This window comes from Lethenteron reissneri, unplaced genomic scaffold, assembly GCF_015708825.2.
Source record: "Lethenteron reissneri isolate LAM-NWPU_2019-01 unplaced genomic scaffold, ASM1570882v1 scaffold_142, whole genome shotgun sequence".
Classification (NCBI taxonomy): domain Eukaryota; kingdom Metazoa; phylum Chordata; class Hyperoartia; order Petromyzontiformes; family Petromyzontidae; genus Lethenteron; species Lethenteron reissneri.
The window spans coordinates 23,304-44,937 of record NW_026891135.1 but is presented as its reverse complement, the minus strand read 5'-3'; the positions used below and the strand labels follow the sequence as shown (position 1 = coordinate 44,937).

General features: G+C 45.3%; 1 protein-coding gene across 1 annotated transcript in view; it reads right to left on the bottom strand.

Annotated features, from left to right (window-relative positions):
• The window catches only part of LOC133362277 (CD109 antigen-like), a gene marked incomplete at its 3' end in the record, with an annotated part of 52,970 nt that overhangs the window by 9,935 nt on the left and 21,401 nt on the right, over positions 1-21,634 (bottom strand). Inside the window, exons 5-13 of the mRNA XM_061581206.1 lie at positions 20,633-20,782; positions 18,681-18,740; positions 18,458-18,503; positions 17,430-17,529; positions 17,013-17,130; positions 6,701-6,814; positions 5,632-5,844; positions 3,943-4,081; positions 3,212-3,388 (exon numbers count right to left, since the gene is read on the bottom strand). Of these exons, the coding sequence (XP_061437190.1) occupies positions 3,212-3,388; positions 3,943-4,081; positions 5,632-5,844; positions 6,701-6,814; positions 17,013-17,130; positions 17,430-17,529; positions 18,458-18,470 (874 nt within the window). The remainder of the gene's footprint in view (positions 1-3,211; positions 3,389-3,942; positions 4,082-5,631; positions 5,845-6,700; positions 6,815-17,012; positions 17,131-17,429; positions 17,530-18,457; positions 18,504-18,680; positions 18,741-20,632; positions 20,783-21,634) is intronic.

Here is a 21,634-nt window from a genome sequence, read left to right as displayed (position 1 = left end):
TATACAGTCAGTACATACTACCATGGTGAGTAGCTACTAGAGTCAGTAGATACTATTATAGTGAGTAGATACTGCTATAGATTTTGTAGTTACTACTATAGTCAGTGGATACAACTATAGAGTCAGCAGATACTATACAGTTAGTCGTTACGAGTATATAGTCGGTAGATACTACTGTAGGCCCAGTAAATACTACTATGGTTAGTAGTTATTACAGTCACTAAATACTACTACACAGTCAGTAGCTACTGGCTCAGTAGATACTACGGTACAGTCAGTAGATACTACTACAGAGTCAATAGATACCACTTCCTCTGTTGTATGTAAGGTGTTGTTAGTATATATACCTACGAGGGGTAAAGATATTTTTTGAGGGGGGGGGGGGGGAGACCACAATTTTCGGAAACCTTTTGACATCAACTATTTACCCCACACTTTCTACAATTTTTTGGACTTGTGAAAGCCGCTTATATATTTGTTGGTGGAGAAATGTACAAACAGCCCACCGGGCTTTGACAAGACCTTAGTATCTGTGTATATATATGTAAGGTTTTTAAGAAATATATTTTTCACCCGGGCAAAGCCGAGTACTTCCGCTAGTACCTTATACATTGTAATATTGCACTATGTATTATTCTACCCACCCTAATGTATATCACACTGCTGTATATTGACTATACAATTACGATACTATATATTACTTTGTACATTGTATTAAGCATATAAATGTTATACTATTTGTTATTATACACTGTACCATTGACCGTCGTGTGAAAGATACTAAGAGGAAGCAACGAAATATGTCAATGGGAGAGTAGTGAGGGAAACTTGCAGCGCAGCAAAGAATCCATTCCCTGTGGAGAATACAATGACAGTGAGTGAAAGTCACCGTAAACGTGAACACAATCAGTTAAGATTGTGTTTACGTTTACGGTGACTTTCAGACCCCGTTCCACTCACTGGCATTGTATTCTCCGCAGGGAATGGATTCTTTGCTCCGCTGCAAGTTTCCTTACACTACTCTCCCATTAACATATTTCGTTGCTTCCTCTTAGTATCTTTCACACGACGGCCAATGGTACAGTGTATAATAACAAATAGTATAAAATGTATATGCTTAATACAATGTACAAAGTAATATATAATATCGTAATTGTATAATATTACAATGTATAGCAATACAGTATGTAATTTTATGTTGGGTTTGTCTATGGCAGTATATAGTACAGTGTAGACTCGTGTGATGTAAGAGAATAAAGCTTAGATGGAAGCATATTATATTTTTTACGACGTAGAATTGTAATGTATTACTTACTGTTAGTAACTCAGCTTATTGTAGAGTATATTTAGTATACTGATGATACTATGTAGTTTATACTTTAGTTGTTTACGTGGTGGTTTTAGTTACTGCAGCTACATACTATTAACACTCCTTCCCTTTATTAATGCTACCCCTATCCCCTCCCTTTGATGCTGCTAATCCTGCATAATGCACGGGCATAAGTAGTACTAATCACATACCTGCATTTCCCATATCCCCTCCCTTTGATGCTGCTAATCCTGCATAATGCACGGGCATAAGTAGTACTAATCACATACCTGCATTTCCCATAAATATGCTAAATTCCTCTTGATATGCAAATTAGTTTGTCAAGGCACCCTTTCCCCCCCCTTCTAACCCAGCTTAAATATATGCTCCGAGCATGGTGCGGTTTCATTCAGATGCTGTCGCCTCGACAGACCTGGTTTTCACCTGAGGATGGCTGCTTGCGTTGTGGCCGAAACGTCGTGAGAATTATTTTATTATGCTTTATTTTTATTATTTTATTACTTCCCTTCTACGTGACTTTACCTAAAGAACCAAGAAGATACCTTCCACAATTTACGATTTACGCAAATCGGATGTACATTATATGCCAGTGTTTCTTTAGGTTAACAGGAGAAACAATTCAGTACAAACTTGAACCTATAACCTATGTAACACAAATAGGAGTCATATTCATCATGAGCTATGTTTAATCCACTGCTGAATGAAAGCCTCCCCATACCATCACCATCCCGCATTGTCCCATGATGGTACCATCCATCTCACTCCTGCCCATGCGCTGTCCTCATTGCCCAACCTCTGTTGCGATCTCGCGCATGTTCTCTAATCGATAATCTCCCTTCACGAGACTTAAACCCAAGGCTCCTGAGAAAAGACGTGAGCTCTTTCCTGGATTCTTTTTCTGAAAGTGTTTATTTTCCTGCTCTTAACCTGTGTGATACTTTTACAATAGTTCTTGATTTCCCCACTATGAAGAAGAGCCATTGTCCAAACGGTTGCCTATATTTGTTTATTTTTATGGGAGTGTTTTTGATTAATGAGATTTTATAAGATAATAGGTTGATGCATATATTATCAGAGTATGTTTTTGTTTGCATTCTGACCACAAGTGTTGTGGTTAATGCAGACATCATTCCTTGTAAAAGGTTTCAGTTTGGTGTTTTAACATCTTAACACCTGTTTTGTTGCCAGAAAAAAAGGGGAAAACCTATTCTGGCAAAGGAGGTCCCATGATGAGATTTTGTAATTTGAAGAATTAGAGAATGATTAACCTCCTGTCATATTTATCAAAAGTTTATAAAGATGATAGACAACCAAACAATATACAATCTAGACACTATTTGTGCTAATGAACCACTGCCAAGATAGCATCAATGAAAACTTGAACTCTTCAAGTTAGGTTTGTCTCACTTGTTTAATAGGACAATAATTGAGGCATAATTCTAGATTGAGGTATTTATTTTGTATAAAGATTTAATAATATCATTGATTCTGCTTTTCTTTTATAATGTCCATGGCTATTCCATCTGGTTCGTGAATTTTCCTATTGTCATACAAAAAGCAATAGTTGTTACCCTTCAAGGGTGAAAATAAATCACAGAAAAGCTTCCGAGCCACAATGGCACTGCTTCGAAAAACTACCAACAGCTACACAACTGAAACTCAACTGAAACAAAATGACCAAGGGTATAAAAATGCATTGTCACCGAACATCTCACCGCTGGCACATAGAATGATGGGTGAACCTGAATTTTTTTAATCACCTTCGAACGGGATTCAGCAGTTCACAAGTCAATTTGCGGAAGTGGGGATACTGGAATGACGAGCAACAGAATATCTGCTATACAACAGCCTACTAATAACAATTCCAACATGTTACATTACCTGAATTCATGTAATTCAAGGATTTAACAGCGATATCTGGCGTTGTCTGGTGGGACACGTCCAGATACATCCGGATGTAGATTCCCGGTGCAAAGTTGATCATGTTCTGCTCCCCGCAGCCGTACGGCATCTGAATGAGCTGGTCCAGCCCAGTGAGGGAGGGCCCAATGATGTCTCCTGCACGTTTCACACAAGCGCATGTCAAGGCCACTGCTTAAAGCCCCAGTCGTGCTTTAGTACTCTACAAATAACTTGTTCATCCATAAACCATCTGAGTATTCCCGGGAATTGTTATTGGAGCTCATTACCTGATGTGGTGGTTGGTGGAGCACTGAGCAGTAGCTACTGAATACTTGTGGATGCCATTGACTTACTTGTGGCTGGCTCATCTGCACCTAATTCATATAAATCGACCTATCTAGCTGATGTTTTGCACGTAATCACACTTTTTATTCAGACGTGGTCATATGCTGCTACCAGATGGCTCAATTTTCATTATGTGTTTGCTAACAACAAATAACACAATTTTAAAAGTTAACGCATACATATTCCATTTAAAGTTCTTTATTACATGGAAAAGCAATTTCCCATTATTTATCCAACTATGGCAATACTCAGAAAAATCTTGTAGTCAGCCCTGATGTAAAATCATATATAAGCAAAAACACCAATAATAGCAATCTGGATATATCTGTGAGAATGAATCGGCATGGTGCCCAATGGACATGTACCGTAGATGTAAAGGACGGCTGAACTGCTTCCTTGTACAATGTTGGGTGGGAAATTGAACACAAATGATCTTGTGAAATTTGTATTATCATAAAGGCTGAGGAGGGCACTCTCCGAGTACGTTTGTGGGAAGCCTGGGTACTGCATGATGGGAAAAAACACGACACAAAAGATTACAGCACTTGTCAGACACTGAGACAGAAAATTCGTCAACAACACGGCCTTAAAATAAATAACTAATATGCTACATTTAGGCAACAGCCCTTGTTCACAGCACATATAAAAGGAGGCCAGAGAGATAACACGGATTGCAGACTGCACTTTACACCATAGGACCTAATGATAATACACAAAAATCTGATGCGCAGTTTTAAACAGGCAGATTAATAGTTACCGAATAATATACATTAAGTACGGGACAAACCCTACAATTTTAAAAATGTATTACGCTATAAACTAGTTTATGTTCAAATTATAAAATGTTGCTGTCACCTTGCATTGGTGGAAGGTTTGTTCTTGTGTGAACAAGGCACAATCCTTCCAGAAATACATTCCTGGGCCCAATCACCATTTCAATAAAATAATAATAAAAATAATTAAATAATGCTGGTAACCTACATTCCTGAGATAGAGAAGTCTGATCAAATTAATGTGAGGTACACCCATGAAACAAAAATTTCTGACAGAAGATGTTGCATGAAACTATCGAGGCATTTAGCCATTTCTCGAATGTAGTTGAGGCCACAGTGTTTGCGTGCGATGTAATGAACCAAATTTGTGTAAGTAAACTTATTGTGAATCACAAATGGTGCTCCGGGTGTATTTGCGGATTGGTTATGTGAACATACATGTGTTGCAAATTCTCTGATTGGATGGGAAGATCCCTAGTATGCTATTATTTCTAGTGTTTCGCATTAAGTTGTGAAATAGCAGGTACCTGATATTTGTGTTTTTAGAAATAAATAAAAGGGCAGCGATCCGATCTTGGAACCCCAGTAACAGGTTTGCATGTTGCTGAGGATATTTGTGAGATCTTGGAGGAGGGGAAACCCCTCATCTCAAGATAACTTGGGGCAAAGTAGAGTTTACCTTAATGGGGCTACCATGCCTCGGATATTGGAGGAAGTAGGTGCTCCCTGCGAGTGGCTGGCTAATGTGCCATCTATTGAGGAAGTGTGAAGGGAAATACAGAACCTAAGTCCAGATAAAGTGCTGGGCAGCGCTTACGTCCCAAGAGAACGGTTGAGGGTGGGTGGCAATTGTGTGTTGACATAATCACAGCTAACTGGACCATAAGACTGATACCACAGATTGGAAGGACGTAGATCCTCTTTTAATAAGGGGGGCCATAAAAATTCTAACAACTCCCTCCTTGGTGTGACTGCTCAATGTAACTTTCATTCTTTTATATTTGGTTACTGTTTTTATATGCATGGTTGCTTATGAAATTTCAACAATCATGATTTGTTTATGAAGTATTCACAGAAATTCTGCAAATTATTACTAAATGGAAGAGCTGAACTCCCACATGAAACGAAGTGGAATGAGACATTATTCCCTTTCAGTGCTCCCTTCACAAGCCATGCCTTCATGGCATGATTAACACAACCCAATTTTCAATCACTGCAGACAGCACGTGGCCCCATTGCAGCTGTATGTGAGAACATGCACGCACACTAGCACACACTTACCTTGACCAATGTGTATCCCACCACTGTGTAATCCACATTTTGGTAGGAGACAACTACAGCGAAGGAAACTTTGCCGTCAACATTCAGAGAAACCGGGAAGAAGGCAGTGGCAGAATTCTGACCGGACACATTCAAGCTTCGTTCATTGGGGGAGAGACCGTTGCTTTGGAACAGAATCGTGAAGTTTTCATTCTCCATCAGTTTTGCAAGGACCTAGAAATCAATAGGTAAATACATAATGGGAGGAATAACGTCAGGATCAGATTAAAATGATTCTCACAATAAAACATCTAAATTATTAAAACCAATTAAAGATTAACGTAAGCCCTGCAATTGCTTGTGCACACCACTGCTGGCAGAAAGGCCTCCTCTGGAGAAAGCGCTATCGGGCCCCTCTGGAGAGCACAGTTGATAATCGATTATCCAGTTTCCAACATTATCTGGCTGTCCCACGGCCGATCCGGCGAAACCGGCAAAACCGCTCTAAAGGCCGTAGCCAGTCCGGTGATCGGCACCATGTGCGTGACAAAAAAAAGTAGCCCTGCTTGATTTCAGTGTTAAATATTAAATAAAGTTCATTATACACTACGTATAATTCGAAAAAAATGAAAATACTGCATGTAAATTATTCACCCCATGCAAAGTCTTCGAGATTGGAGTGGTAAGTACGGTACAGTAAATACAGTAACTTCGTACAGGGTATTTATTTGTGTCTATTTGTATGTCTATTTATGCCATTTTCACCGAATACATGCATTTAAAACACAAAAAAACATAACAACACATAAAAACATGTCATTCAAGAATGTGAAAAAAATTCGATATTATTAAATAATGATGTGATTATCCGGCGTTTTTTTTAAAATCCGGCTCCCCCTCGAAGGCACCGGATAATCGATGTAACGTTCCGGTACTACATTTGGCCTCTTCCATGCTGACCAAGTCTTGGAAGAGGCATAAGTACCGAAACGTTATTTATATACTATACATTTATAATTCACAATGTTGAGTGCCAAGGTTTGTGAAACTGTAAATGTGTTAATTGATCGTAAAGGTGCCTCATTGTTACCTGAGCTGTCTGTGTCTGCTTGTTGAAAACTGTTGCCTCCACAATGAACTCTTCTCCAAGAAATGTAACGCTGGGTACATTTATGGTGACTTGCAATGGTGAGGTCACTTCAAACTGACAACAATAAGCATACATTTTGATTTAAACTTTCGTGACTGCAGGAATTCATATTCTTTGGTTCTTTCGGTAAAGTCACATAGATGGAAAATATTAAAAGAAAAAGAAAAAAAAGTAAAAACATTTTTTTATAAAAACCAAAAACTCACGACGTTTCGATCGCAACACAAGCGTTCGTCATCAGATGGAGAGACATGGGCGGCAAGCCTCCAACTGCAACTGTTTATAAAGGCTTGAAATGGGTGCAGCCCAAGTGTCAGAAGGAGTGGGGACAAGTGCTACGGGGCAGCCTGAGTGGACGAGCCAAAGCTGTGAGTGGGTGGGGCACAAGAGCCGTGGAGCCAGCCCTGAGCGGCGAGCGGTGCAGTCCAAGTGTGTCAGCAGTATGTGCTGGGCAGGCAATGCAGGAGAAGACAAAGGGGGAGAGACAGGGAGAAAGAAGGGGCAGAGATAGTTGGAGAGAGAGGGGGAGAGAAAGGGGGGGGGGAGACAGGGGGCAGAGATAGGGGAGAGAGAGAGGAGGGGAGAGATAGGAGGGAGAGAGGGGATATTGATAGAGGGAGAGAGAGGGGGGAGATATATGAGGGGAGAGAGACGGGGAGTAGAGATATAAGGGGGAGAGAGAGGGGGGGGAGAGAGAAGGGATAGAGATATGGAGAAAGAGAGGGGGGAGAGATGGGGAGCATTGCGCCTTGCTCCACACATCCACGCTGCTGACGGTGGAGGTTGACACGAAATTACAAACGAAGTCATGACCTAAAGTGGTTGTTAACATCTTTCCAATGATTTCCGAGTTCATAACCGTCTTCTCATTTGAAATTGTCTGTCTATATATGTGGATGACTTCATGAACAAATCTTTGTTGATAGCCAGTAGGCTTGCAAAATACCATCGTTTTTGAGAAATACATTGTGTAAGCCAGCCAAATAAAAATAATGATCAGCCACAGCAGAAGTATTGGTCCTACCATGTTTGAAAATGATTTCTCTAAAACTATGGTACTTTGCAAGCCTGCTGGCTATCAACAAAGTTTCGTTCATGAAGCCATCCACATATATCGACACAGACACAAATTCAACCGATAAGATGGTTATAAACTCAGCAATCATTGGAAATATGTCATCAACCACTTTGGGTAATGACTTGATTTGTAATTTCTTGTCAACCTCCACCGTCAGCATTGTGGATGTGTGGAGCAAGGTGCAATACCCCCATCATCACTACCCCCTCTCTCTCCCCATCTCTCTCTCTCGGTGCATGCTGGGAAAAGGGTGTGTCTACCTGTGCTCCTGGAGAAACAGTACCTGCCAGTGAGGGCCTAGTTTCATGTACGCATCCTAGCCTCACCTAACTTCGTTTTTTGAACTTTCCAGCGACCTCTCTAAATCTCCGAGCACCATCGAGTGCTCATCTTCTCTCCTCCACCTCTGTGAGTGCCTCCAACAACACAGGGTCGTGCTGTCTCACTCCTCTTTATCTCTTTCTCCTCTCTTCACACTCGTTTACTCGGCAGGCCTGCGGCCTACTCACAGCTCTGCACCCATTACATTTTCCTCCCCCCTCTGTTGCATCCTTCCTATTCTTCTGCTTTACTGCAAACATAAAAATCGCTCCTTTTTTTCTCACTCCTCTCCTCTCTGCTCTGTTCTCCACCTCTCTCTGCACTGCTGCTCCCCTGCCCCCCCCAGCACCCGTCACGCCACGGGACGCTCGTGACAACACCTGTTCACTGCCCCCCTCTCTCCTGTCTCCACCCTGCGCCCCCACTCTTATTTCCCACCCATCTCTTCTTGTCTTGTTCTCTCCTTTCATTCCTGCAGCTAACGAAGGTTATTTATTTGTTTATTGAACTATTTATTTATTTCGGCAATGCCACGCCATGCTGTTCCGGAGGTTCCTGAAACCCCCCAACACGGACTGTTCTGCTTCCCGCCTCCTGAGATAAAGGTGGACGACGTGATAGAAGCGAAACATCATCGCTGCGGCCCCCATGAACCGTGGCTACGTGGTCCTCTTCACCAACGCGGAGATGGTGGCACGTGTCATCGCCACGGGGCTCACTTTCAAGGGGGAGATATTTGTGCAATGCACACCTCTCTCCTCCCCCGCGCGAAAAGTGCTCATCTCCAACCCACCACCTTTCCTCAAAACTGCCGACCTACAACGAGATCTTGAGCGGTTCGGCAAAGTTGTGTCCCGAATAATTATGCTGCCCTTGCGCACACGGGACCCAGAAATGGCGCACGTCTTGTCGTTTAAGAGACAAACTTTCATGATTTTAAACGGCAACAACACGGAACTCAACGTGAACTTTAAGTACACTTCGGAAGAATACACCTACACCGTGTACGTGTCCACCGCGTTGCCACGCTGCTATGTGTACGGTGGCTTCGGCCATGCCCGTGCAAACTGCACGGGGAAACCAAAAGGGAAAAACATGCAGCCTGCAGTAAACGCCACGCAACAGCAGCAGCAGCGCCAGCAGCAACAGCAGCAGCGCCAGCAGCAACAGCAGCCACAACAGCCTCAGCAGCGCCGGCAAAAGCAGCTACAGCAGCAGTCGCCGCAGCCCGCGCAGCAGCAGCAACAGCAGGAGCAGCAGCAGCCGCAGCAGCAACCGCAGAAGAAGCGGCAGCAGCCACAGCAGCAGCAGCCACCACTGCACGAGTGCCAGCTGTTGCAACAGCAGGACGCTGAAGCGGCGGCCGGTTGTACAAAGCCGCCCACCGATGACGAGGATGCCGAGGGCTTCACCCTTGTCACCTCCCGCAAGCGCAGGGTAAAGCCCACCCTCGGCGGAGGAGGCCACGCGGCCCCTAACCCTAAGCGCGTGGCCACCGCAGATCACGAGCCCTACCCAAAACTCGCAGAGCAGGACGACCAACCGCCCCCCTTGAGCGCCATCCCAGACGCCGTTGCAGGGGGTCAATATGAAGACATGCTCGATGACGACCCGCCTGAGGACAGCACGGTGGGACAAGGGCCGCCAACACCCCCGCTGAACACCGCCACAGCATCCTCAGAGCAAGAGGAACCACCAGACGGTGCGGCGCCTGAAGGCACCACACTGCAGGAAGGCGAGGAAGGCCGGCTCACCTCACCCGAAAGAAGAGCAAAAGACCCTCCACTACCAGAGGACAGCCACCCTCTTCCTAATGAGGCCCTGCCATCGCCAACGGCAAACGAGGCTTTTGCCGAGTCACAGTATCACGAGCTGGAGAACTCGGACGACGAGGTGTCAGAGACCGAAGGAGAAGACACCATGAGTGAGTCCAGCTACTCACAAGTCAACAGCAAGTTCGATTGCACACCTGGGGGCATCCAAAACTTCCTCGAGAAAACTTTCAGGAAGCGTAAAGTTAAGGTCAGGGCCCATTTCACTGACCTCACCGCTTTCCTCAAAGCGTCCCAACAAATTTGCCGTAACAGCGACAGTTTGGGTTTCTCGGCTCAGGAATGCTACCGGCTAAAAGCGTTCATGTGCAAGGCGAAGAAGGAGCTTTTCTGCCCAGAAGTAACCCAACCTCCCGCAACTACTGTTAACACTACCACCATCACCACCACAAAACTACATGATGGCTTCAGCTATTAAGGTTGCTAGTCTGAACTGTAACAGCGCTCGCAGTGACAAGAGGTGGGACCAGATCTGCCGCTTGGTCAGGGAACACAAAGCAGATGTGACTCTCCTCCAGGAAACCCACCTCGACGCCACTCTGGAGGCCCAACGCCAGCCTTTCCTAGGTGGCCGGGCCTTCTTCAGTCATGCCGAGGACAACCTCGCCGGCGTGGCAATTGTGCTCAGTTCGCGGTTTGCACCAGAGAATGTCTCCTTCAAAGAAATCGTCAAAGGTCACTTGATTTCTGTGGAATTCGTCCTGAATAAATCCAGCCTCAGGTGCTTTAACGTGTACGCGCCGAGCAAGGCCCCCGAGAGGAAGCTCTTCTTCGGCGCTCTGCGGGACGCACTCGCGACAGACGACGTGGACGACGTGCTCACCGTCGTGGGGGGAGACTTTAACTGCACCCGGCTCTCGACCGCAACACTGCCGAACCTCACCCTGAATCCGCACGGCCGCTAGCTGACCTCGTGCGGAGACTGGATCTGCGTGACGTGTGGCGACTACAGCATCCAGCCCAGCGGCAGTACTCCTGGTGCCGCTGCAGCTCTCAAGGCAGGATAAGCCTTGCCAGGCTCGACCGACTGTACGTCAACGCCAGCAGCGTTAACCTGCTCGGGGACAGCAAAATCGTACCCTCCGGTTTTTCAGATCACCACCTGGTCTCTGTGCTGCTGCGAATTCCCAGAGCGGAGCAACACAGCGCCTACTGGAGACTCAACGTACAGCTGCTTGATGACACCGACTTCAGAGAAACCTTCAACGCCTTTTGGACTCAGTGGCTGCCTGCCAAAGGAAGCTTCAGCTCCCACCAACTATGGTGGGACAACACAAAGGCGCAGGTCAGGGTTCTCTGTCAGCAGTTCATGAGCCAGCATGCCGCCGCCAAGAACGAGGTGGCGCCAACTGCAAAACGAGCTGCTGGCACTCGAGGCAGAGCTAAGCTCATCCCACGACACGCAGCAGGGTGAGACGTTACTGGAGAAGCAGCGGCTTTTCAGGTCCATCACAGACGAGCAGGCACATCGTGCTTTTGTGCACAAAAAGATGCAGCACCTGTCGCAGATGGACTCTCCCTCTAAGTTTTTCTTCCGCTTAAACAAAACACCGGCCAACACCACAAAAATTTCCAGTTTGCGAACCCCAGATGGACAAACAGCAACATCTGAGAGCGAGATCGCCAAGACCGCCAGGGATTTCTACTCACAACTTTTCGCCGCCGAAACCGTCACACGGCGGGGCTGTCCGGGAGCTACTGGACGGGGGCCCTACTTTAGGAGTCCCCGAGCGGGATCGTCTGGACAGCACCGTCACCATGCAGCAGGAGCTCCACGCCGCTGTGAAAGGGCTCGTAGCTGGTAAAGCTCCCGGGGATTGACGGTCTGCCGGTTGAATTTCACGCGGCCTTCTGGGATGAGCTTGGCCCTCAACTACTACAACTGTTGATTGAGAGCCTGCAGAAGGAAGGGTGAACTCCCACAGAGCTGCAGGAGGGCGGTGGTCTCCCTGCTACCCAAGAAGGGGGACCTGCGGCTCGTTGAGAATTGGCGACCCGTGTCCTCCCTCTTGTGCGCCGACTACAAAATCTTCTCCAAGGTGCTGGCAAACCGTTTCAAGACAGCGCTGGGTCAGCTGATCCTGCCGGAACAGTCGTATTGTATCCCCGGCCGGTGCATATACGACAACATCGGTACGGTCAGAGACATAATCTCCCTTGCAGAAGCGCACAACATGGACTTAGGCCTCCTCTTCTTGGATCAAGAGAAGGCCTTTGGCAGGGTGAGCCACGAGTACTTGGACAAACTCCTAACGTCGCTCGGTTTCGGCCAGGCCTTCATCTCGCACGTCAGGCTCCTGTACACGGGCACATCCAGCCTGTTGAAGATAAACCAGCGGCTCGGCACCCCGTTCCCTGTGTCGAGGGGGGTCAGACAGGGATGCCCCCCTCTCGGGGCTGCTGTACACCCTGTCCATTGAGCCACTGCTACGCCACCTGAGACGAAATCTGTCTGGCTTCAAAGTCCCGGGACCTGAGAACACAGTCGTCAAACTCTCGGCTTACGCAGACGACATATGCGTCGTCCTCAACGGCGCACATGACGTATCCACGCTCTGCCAGGCGGTTGCAGTGTACGAGAGGGCCTCCTCCGCCAGGGTCAACTGGCCCAAGTGCGAGGCCCTGTGTTTAGGGCCGCAAAGCGGAATTCGCTCTGTGCTCCTCCCAGGAGGAGTCATTTGGCGGGACGATGGAGTCAAGTACCTGGGGGTTTACCTGGGGAAACCACATGTTGCTCTGAACATCTGGACCGAGCTAGCCGACACAATCGAAGCTAAATTACTGACATGGGCACGCCTCGCGCCGCAGATGTCATTCAGGGGACGAGTGCTTGTCGCTAACACCCTGGCTGCATCCGTGCTGTGGCACAAGGCCAAGGCCCTCCAGCCTCCTGCTTGGCTACTCACCAGAGTCAACCGCTCACTGGCTCACTTGGTCTGGCACGGGAAGCACTGGCTCAGGCCAGACGTTCTCTGTCTGCCGGTGAGCGAGGGCGGCCAGCGTCTGGTGGACGTCGCCGCCAGGATCATGAGTTTCAGGATCATGGCTGTCAGACGGCTGCTGTACGACCGGGAGGAGCTACCCTGGAAGTCGCCGGCCCTCGCCCTGCTGAGAAATGCAGGGGGGTGCCTGGGGTAAGGAAAGGAGCTTTTCCTGATGGACCTGAGCCTGGTCGACTACACGAGGCTGCCAAGTTATCACCAGAGCCTCTTGGACGCGTGGCGGAGCTTCGAGTGGAGCAGAACACGCGCGCCCTACAACCTCGCGCAGTTCCTGAACGAGCCCTTGTTCTGCAACAACCTTTTCCAGGGAATCAGAGGAGAGAAGACCCTGGCTCTACGCCTCACATCAGCAGGGCTGCGAAAAGTCTTCCACCTCGTGCAGACCCACCAGCCCAAGTGGAAGACCGCAGCTGAGATCGCCAACACCGCAGGGCTCCGCTCCATGCTCGCTGGGGAGAAGCTGCTGCGCAACGTACTCCACGCCATAAAGGAGCTGCACCTTAAACTGGAAGCACCGGGGGATGGTGGCGGCCCTCCCCCGCCCTCCTCTTTCCCAGAGTTATGTTTCTCCTGCACCAAGCCCCCTGGCCACGGCGACTCCCGACAAGCTCCTGAAGCTCCGAGGCTGCAGCAACGTGCCCCTCAAGAGTGCCCCAAACACAGCGCTCTACACGTGCTGCGTAAAGGCGCTGCATTCCCGGGACCTGGCCGACCTACCGGACACAAAATGGAGAGACCATTTCTCTCCCCTCATTGCAGCCGCCCCTCAGTGGAAACTAATGTACAAGTCTCCCGTAGCCAAACGCTGCGGTGACCTCCAGTGGAGGTTGGCACACTGCACGTTGCCATCGGCCGTGTGGCTCAGCCGAATCTCGCCAGGGGTAACAGACTTGTGCATTTCCTGCGGTGCCAGGGAGGATCTGCCGCACCAATACTTACACTGCCAGCGGCTCAAACCAATGTTCCGCCTTTTGGGGGACATCTTCAGGAAACTGGGGGTGCCCTTCTACAACAGCAGCTTCGTATATGGGGTGCCTTACCTGGCAAACAAGCGCCATGACTTCGCCTGCGCGCAAGCGAAGATGGCGGTGTACAGAACGAGGAAAAAGATGCTGGAGGGTGATACTGACGGCTGCTCTGTACTTCCAGTGTTCAGAGGCCTGCTTAAGGCGCGGCTCCGCCTGGAGCACGCGTACCACACACACGTTGGTGATGTGCGCGTATTCTTCGAACGCTGGGGAGCCGGAAAGGCCCTCTGCACCGGCGTGGACGGCACCCTCGTGTTCACCTTCTGAAGCGCTCGCTCGTCACCGTGGCGTGCGCGATGACACCACAACCACGTGACTTTTTGTGTTGTTTGCGGTGCTTTCAGCACCACAGCGCGTGGATTTGTAACGATATGTAACGTTTGTTTTCTTTCGTTTGCTGGTGACTGTATTTCATATTGAAATCGCCTCCGGTGCTTTTGCTGCTGGCGGCAATAAAAGTTGTTTAAAAGTCAAAAGTCTCTCCCCTATCTCTGCCCCCTCTCTCTCCCCCCTGTATCTTCCCCTCTCTCTCCACCTATCTCTGCCCCTTCTCTCTCCCTGTCTCTCCCCCTGTCTCTTCCCCCTATCTCTGCCCCTTCTCTCTATCCATGCTCCGCCCCCTCTCTTTCCCCCTTTTTCTTCTACATTAGCATTGCCTGCCCCCCCCCCCCCCCCCCCCCCCATACTGCTGACACACTTGGACTGCGCCGCTCGCTGCTAAGGGCTGGCTCCACGGCTCTTATGCCCCACCCACTCACAGCTTTGGCTCGTCCACTCAGGCTGCCCCGCAGCACTTGTCCCCACTCCTTCTGATACTTGAGCTACGCCCATTTCAAGCCTTTATAAACAGTTGCAGTTGGCGGTTTGCTGCCCATTTTTCTCTGCCTGATGACGATCGAAACGTCGTGAGTTTTAGGTTTTTATGAAATTTAGTAATTTATAATTTTTATTATTTTATATCTACGTGACTTTACCGAAAGAACAAAAGAATAGCAATAACCATACATAAAATGTTTTTTGGGTTAGATCGCGTAAATATATAAATGTGTCTTTAAAACTTGCCACCACCCGACACAGCCAACTAGTAAGGGTTGTCACGTAAACAGAACATGCCAATTCGTCACTAGTACAGCACACCGGTGTGTTGGAGAGCCAAGCCACAACATTTACAATCTGATCTTAATTTGGAGCTTTCGTGACTGCAGGAATTACTCTTTGGTTCTTTCGGTAAAGTCACGTATAAAGAAAAAATAATAAATTAAATAATAGCATACGACATTTCGATTGCAACACAAGCAATCATCATCAGGTATAAATGAAATAGAAACAAAAATCTAACCAGAAACATATAGACAGACATATAAGCAGATAGATATCACAGAGATACATAGAGAGAGAACACACATAGGCACAAAGAGAAAGAACGTCTCTGTGACGAGGCCTTAAATAGAGAGAGGGGGCGGGGGCAGAGAGAGAGGGAGGGGTTAGAGAAAATTAGCATGTCAATGAGTTGCACGACTAGTGGTAAGGTGAAAAAGTACACTAAATCAAATAAAACCTAGCAACATTTCGAAGCTTAATGCAATGCAACACAGAGGTTTCGGTCAACACACAATTAACGCATAGCCTGGTTGATTATGATCTTCCAAAAATTGCTAAATTAGAAGTTAAGTGTGAAATTTTAAAGACAAAAAACACGAAGATCGATACACAAGCAGAGAGAGAAAACAAAAAACCCAGAAAGAGACAAAAGACAAACTTAAAACTTCCCCGTAGAAGTGGTTCAATCTTAATTTGGAGCTTTCGTGAGTGCAGGAATTACTCTTTGGTTCTTTCGGTAAAGTCACGTATAAAGATAAAATAATAAATTAAATAATAGCATACGACGTTTCGATTGCAACACAAGCAATTATCATCAGGTATAAATGAAATAGAAACAAAAATCTAACCAGAAACATAGACAGACATATAAGCAGACAGATATCACAGATACATAGAGAACACACATAGGCACAAAGAGAATGAACGTCTCTGTGACGAGGCCTTAAATAGAGAGAGGGGGCGGGGCGGAGAGAGAGGGAGGTGTTAGAGAAAATTAGCATTTCGAAGCTTAATGCAATGCAACACAGAGGGTCGGTCAACACGCAACGCATAGCCTGGTTGTGTGTTGACTGACCCTCTGTGTTGCATTGCATTAAGCTTCGAAATTTTGCTAGGTTTTATTTGATTTAGTGTACTTTTTCACCTTATCACTAGTCGTGCTACTCATTGACATGCTAATTTTCTCTAACCCCTCCCTCTCTGCCCCGCCCCCTCTCTCTATTTAAGGCCTCGTCACAGAGACGTTCTTTCTCTTTGTGCCTATGTGTGTTCTCTCTCTATGTAGCTCTGTGATATCTGTCTGCTTATATGTCTGTTTATATGTTTCTGATTAGATTTTTGTTTCTATTTCATTTATACCTGATGATAATTGCTTGTGTTGCAATCGAAACGTCGTATGCTATTATTTAATTTATTATTTTATCTTTATACGTGACTTTACCGAAAGAACCAAAGAGTAATTTACAATCTAAGTACGACGTTTCGCCAGTAATTTCAACTAGCTTCATCAGGCGACAGCCAGATTTGGCTGTCGCCTGTTAATCCTAAAAAAGCAAAGTCAATTTTAATCCCCCCACATGAGCACATTGAGTACAACGTCCAAATTCACTTCAGGGTGGGTTTTTGGTCGCGGAAATTTTGAATGAAATTCATGGCCAAGGTGCAGGAGAAAAAATGATGGAAAGGTCACAGAATAACGTGAGGCAGTGGCTGTCCCATCTACCCACTCCACGTACGACAAGTTAAAGTGTGTTACATTACAGAATCGTACGTGATGGCGACAACGAGGAGGTTTTTATCCAGCAGTAAATTAGTCAGGCCGATGATGATGATGATAAAAACAAGTAAATGTCATGAGGGAAGAGGTTTGAGAAAATAACGCATACATACCGGAGTGCTGGTATAATCCACCGATAATCCACTTGTGTTTGATATGGAAAAGGCAACGGCAATCCAGTGGGAGTTGATTTCAGGGGCAGTGGCTGTGAATGTGATTGTCTTGTCTGGCCTTTAAGAGACGTGCCATACAATCCTTTAATTTAAAAAAATATTTATATTTAAGGAACACGTTTATAAACCAAATATTTAAAGAAACAATAAAAAATGTTGAGAAACGTATTTAAAACGCCAACCATACAATCATGTGGCCCCATTTGAATGATCGCTTAAGATTCACCCAGATTTTGTTCCAATACAATAGACACTGCTACTTGGACCTAAAGAGTTGGTGAAATATAAGCAATGCCCTAACTTCGTTTAACCTCAGTACATGCATTCTGGGGTGCGATACACACAAATAATACTTACCCGAGGACACCATTCTGCCAAAACCAGGTATCCAGAAGTCCATCATTGAGTAAGCGATTTTCCAATTTCCTTGATTTTCCATTATTTACAGGTGGTTTATCTAGGAATGGGGTGCAGATGAGGAAATGTGTGGTTATACAGAACTCATCTAACCGATACCCTAGTACATGCAACTTCTATCTGTGAAATCAAGAGTATGTGAAAACGTCTGTTCTCTACATCCCATTATCCAGGATAATCTGCATTTTTTCCATCCACAATTTCAAAATTGCTTCCTGTTATCCACAAACTTTTTACATGTGTCGTGACTGACTCAGAGACACTAAGAGTAGGAGGCACTCTGTTTATTAATATGGCCTGACAGTAACACTTAGTAACCACAGTTCCCAGTCAGGACAGCTGGTAGACTGCCTGACTGGCGATGCCGAGATAGTGAAGACGGAGATGACGGTGAAGACTCCAGCAGCACGACGGGATCCCACTCCAAACGACAGCCCCGAGGTTCCCTTCCGGGCCTCCTCTTATACCGCCCCCAGCCACACCCCCTTCTGGAACCTACTAGCGGGTTCTTGGTGTGCCCCTTCCGTGACCCTTCCCTAGATCCCTCTCTGGTCTATCACCTGGCATGATGTCAGTCAGGGCCGCTGTAAGCTGCATATCCCCTTCCCTGCCAGCAGCCAGCGCTACGTGACTGATTCTATGTCACTACACATGTAAGTGTAGTCCGTCGGCAAAGTAATCGTATTCCTGCAATTTCTTCAGTTTAACACGTAGGCTTTCACGACCAATATCATCCATTATACAGGGTTTTTAACAATCAATTCCTTGTTTAACACAACAGACTTGTTCCTAAAAAATTGCCGCATTAAGCGAAAACATTTCCCCAACATAAATTATGTAATTATAAACATTGCGAAGATCATGGGTTAAAGCCAGGTATATATTTGGATCTAGGTGTGTAGATTTACAGTGGATTCCGTTAGACTCGGCACAGACCTTAATCACTGCACAACCTAATTAATACTTACTCCAGTAGTCCATGTTTCCATTAGTCACATAGCTCAGCCCAGCAGCCTAAGCAACAGACAGTAAGATTTAAACATAATTCATGAGCGAATCATTTTAAAATGATATTGTATGTCAACCTAGCCTGTGAATGTCACACATTGCAACTGTGTCAGTAATTATTTGCACATAATTCAGAGGAATCAATAAATGTGTTACTGGTATAGCTGGAGATGCAAACATTACCTCAAATATGTTGCTTGTCCACCACCAGTAATAATTATAATCATAGTATTGATATTGATACTGTTGGGAGAGACAACAGGTAAATAACGTTGATCAAAACTAACTCACCATGCATCATTTTATGCAAGGTAAGGAGGTCATCATAGCCAATATAGTTCATGAAACTTCATCTCACCATCACTTCCTTTTGCTAGATCCCGTAGCTTTTACAAAATTGTTGCCTAGACTTCTGAGGTCTGGTTTTATAGCAGTTAACAACAGGGGTGTCAAGTTTTAGCATATAGAGCCATATTGACGAACATGATGAGTGGTGCTCGATGTAGACAGTAAAACAGATAGCAGAGAGATGTGCAAGAGAGGTAGAAGATGGGAATATGTCAGTGGTTACATATAAGAGATAAATGGAGGTTTACTCATGAGAGACATGGGGCAGTAAATGTATTAAAATAGTACTATAAAAAGGGTAGGACATGTATGGAAAAGTGAGATGGTTAATCTTCAAGGTTTTAGTGTTCAAGAATAAATCAGATTAAGCAATCAAGATTACAATAAGGCTCTCAAAACACGACAAGTTAAAGATCATTCAAATATGTATGTTCCAACATTAACAGAAGAAACAGAGAAAATGTATGAATGAAATAAATTACCTTACAATAATGAAGTGAGGGATAAGGGAAGTGAGCATCTACTAGAGTTTATAAACAGGAAAGCCATGAAAATAATGTACACCGTATCCTATAAAATGAACACATAGAAGCCAATATGGTGGGTTTAGGAATGAGATTGACAAGTTTCTAATGGCTGAACCCCAGATTGTCAGAGATGTCTCTGTTGTGAAAAATTTAACACAAAAAGTGATCACAGATTGGTGTGATGTGAGTTGCACTTCAGTATAGCCAGATAAAGGGCATAGCTAAGTTTAGATAAAGCGTGTATATGCCTATGGGATAGAGTGCATTGAAAATGGGTAGAAATATGCTTAGGCAGTTAAGAGATAACATAGTCTTAAACCCAGAATGTTCAAAAGCAAAATGAGGTCAATGGAATTTTTTCCCCATATTTCCACACAGAAATACCCCCCATAACTCATGATAATGATAGAATATTCAAATTAGTGGAAGCATGGTATGAATGTCTCTTTCGCAAAACAAGTCAAATAGCACGAGAACATGACCATCTCTCAGATGAAGCGGAACCAGTTCCAGATTGCACACTTGAACAAGTAAATATGTCATTGTGCATTATGAATAGTGGTATAACTGTGGACATCATCAACGTAGCAGGAATTATTATTGGAAATAAACCTAGCAGACGTGTCCACTAAATTTCCTATTTTATCCAGTTCCTACATTATGCTGCTGCTATCCCCATTCAACATTATGATTAATGTATTCAGTAAATATGAAATGGCTAATACTTTCAATGTAAATGTATTCATGTATCCAGTAAAAATAATTAAATATATTTTAATGTAGCTCATAAACTTCTCCTTGACTGACTTTGCTTTTAATATATATTTTGGTACTTTCTTCATGTAATCTTAGTGTGGCTGTTATATTTTGAAATGTTATTTCTAAATATGTTTTACTTATGTCTTAGTTTGTGAGAGCTTGGATGACTGAATCAATTTCTTCTGAGTCAAAGTATTTTTCATAGTCTACAAAACCCAAGTCCAATTGTAATTACAATTCTCAGATTAGCACGGTTGGCAAATAAGTGTCGTCACACAAAGCATCATGTAAACATACAACGTAGATTGTGGTTAAATAACGTTTCCAGGGGAAAAAAATAACTGGCATCCCCATACAACTTGCCCTTTCTGGCGATAGGTAGAATGCACATTTGTTATCATACAACTGCGGACATTTCGCACTTGAAAATAAATAGTCATCACTTGAATGCATCTACTGTAGAATGAAGAGTGTATGATAACAGTGACCTCCGTATCTCACCAGGAGAGAGGAGAACTGGCTTGGGTAGTCTCTAAATAAATTTGCTGGAACCGCAATGACACCAATAAATGACTGGGGGTCAGAGGCTGTGACTTGCAGGCTCACACTAGTCCCAGGTTGAGCTGTTGTTGTGCTCCACTTCACCTCCACCTGCGAAAGTGACAATTAAGTCAAGTTGTGTCCGCCAGTCAGGACAACACATGACATGTGCTAATCATTCTTGGATTCAAGGCTGGAACCCGAGAGATATGCTCAAAACCAGAATCCGAGGCTGAGTTTGAGACTGAGAGACATGAGGCCAGTCCAAGGCAACGTCTGGAAGCCTTTTAGGTCAAGGCCAGTGTCAAGTTCATCCAAAGCCAGATCCTCTCTGCTAAGGTAAATGTTAAGGCTGGTGTCTCTAAGCCAAGTCCTCAGACCAGAGTCACACCCCCTAGGCCAAGGATGAGACCTGATAAAATGTTCGAGATGATCCCAATGCCAAGGACTGGTCTTAAGGCATCAAGGTTGATGTTAATTATAACCTTGTAAGAATAGGGATTTAATTTATACAAGGCAACAATATCTCAGCAACTCAAATCACCTTAACATCACATCTCACCTCGACATTCCACTTTCTTGCTGCAGTCTAATCAAGGGAATCCACAGTTACAGCTGTTTCTGTCCATCACAAGTTGCATGCAGAACCAGCCAATAAATGGGCATTATTATGCCAATAGGCACATGATGTTGTATATAGTGATTTCCCAATGGGATAATTTATAATTGATCAAATCTGGACAATGATGCTAGTACACGTGGCCTCTTTAAAATAAAGTCACAGGGAAATTAACACCCATTATAAAGCGGTTGGCATGTTTTAATGGATAGTACACCTGCAACGTTCACTATGGCAGCCGCTATGTTTGACTTACAAAGCTCTAAAACAAGGACCAAACTCCCTACCATTCGGCCACGTCTCTCAAGTGAGTATGGCACTTTAGAGAAGCAGTCCAGCATGGT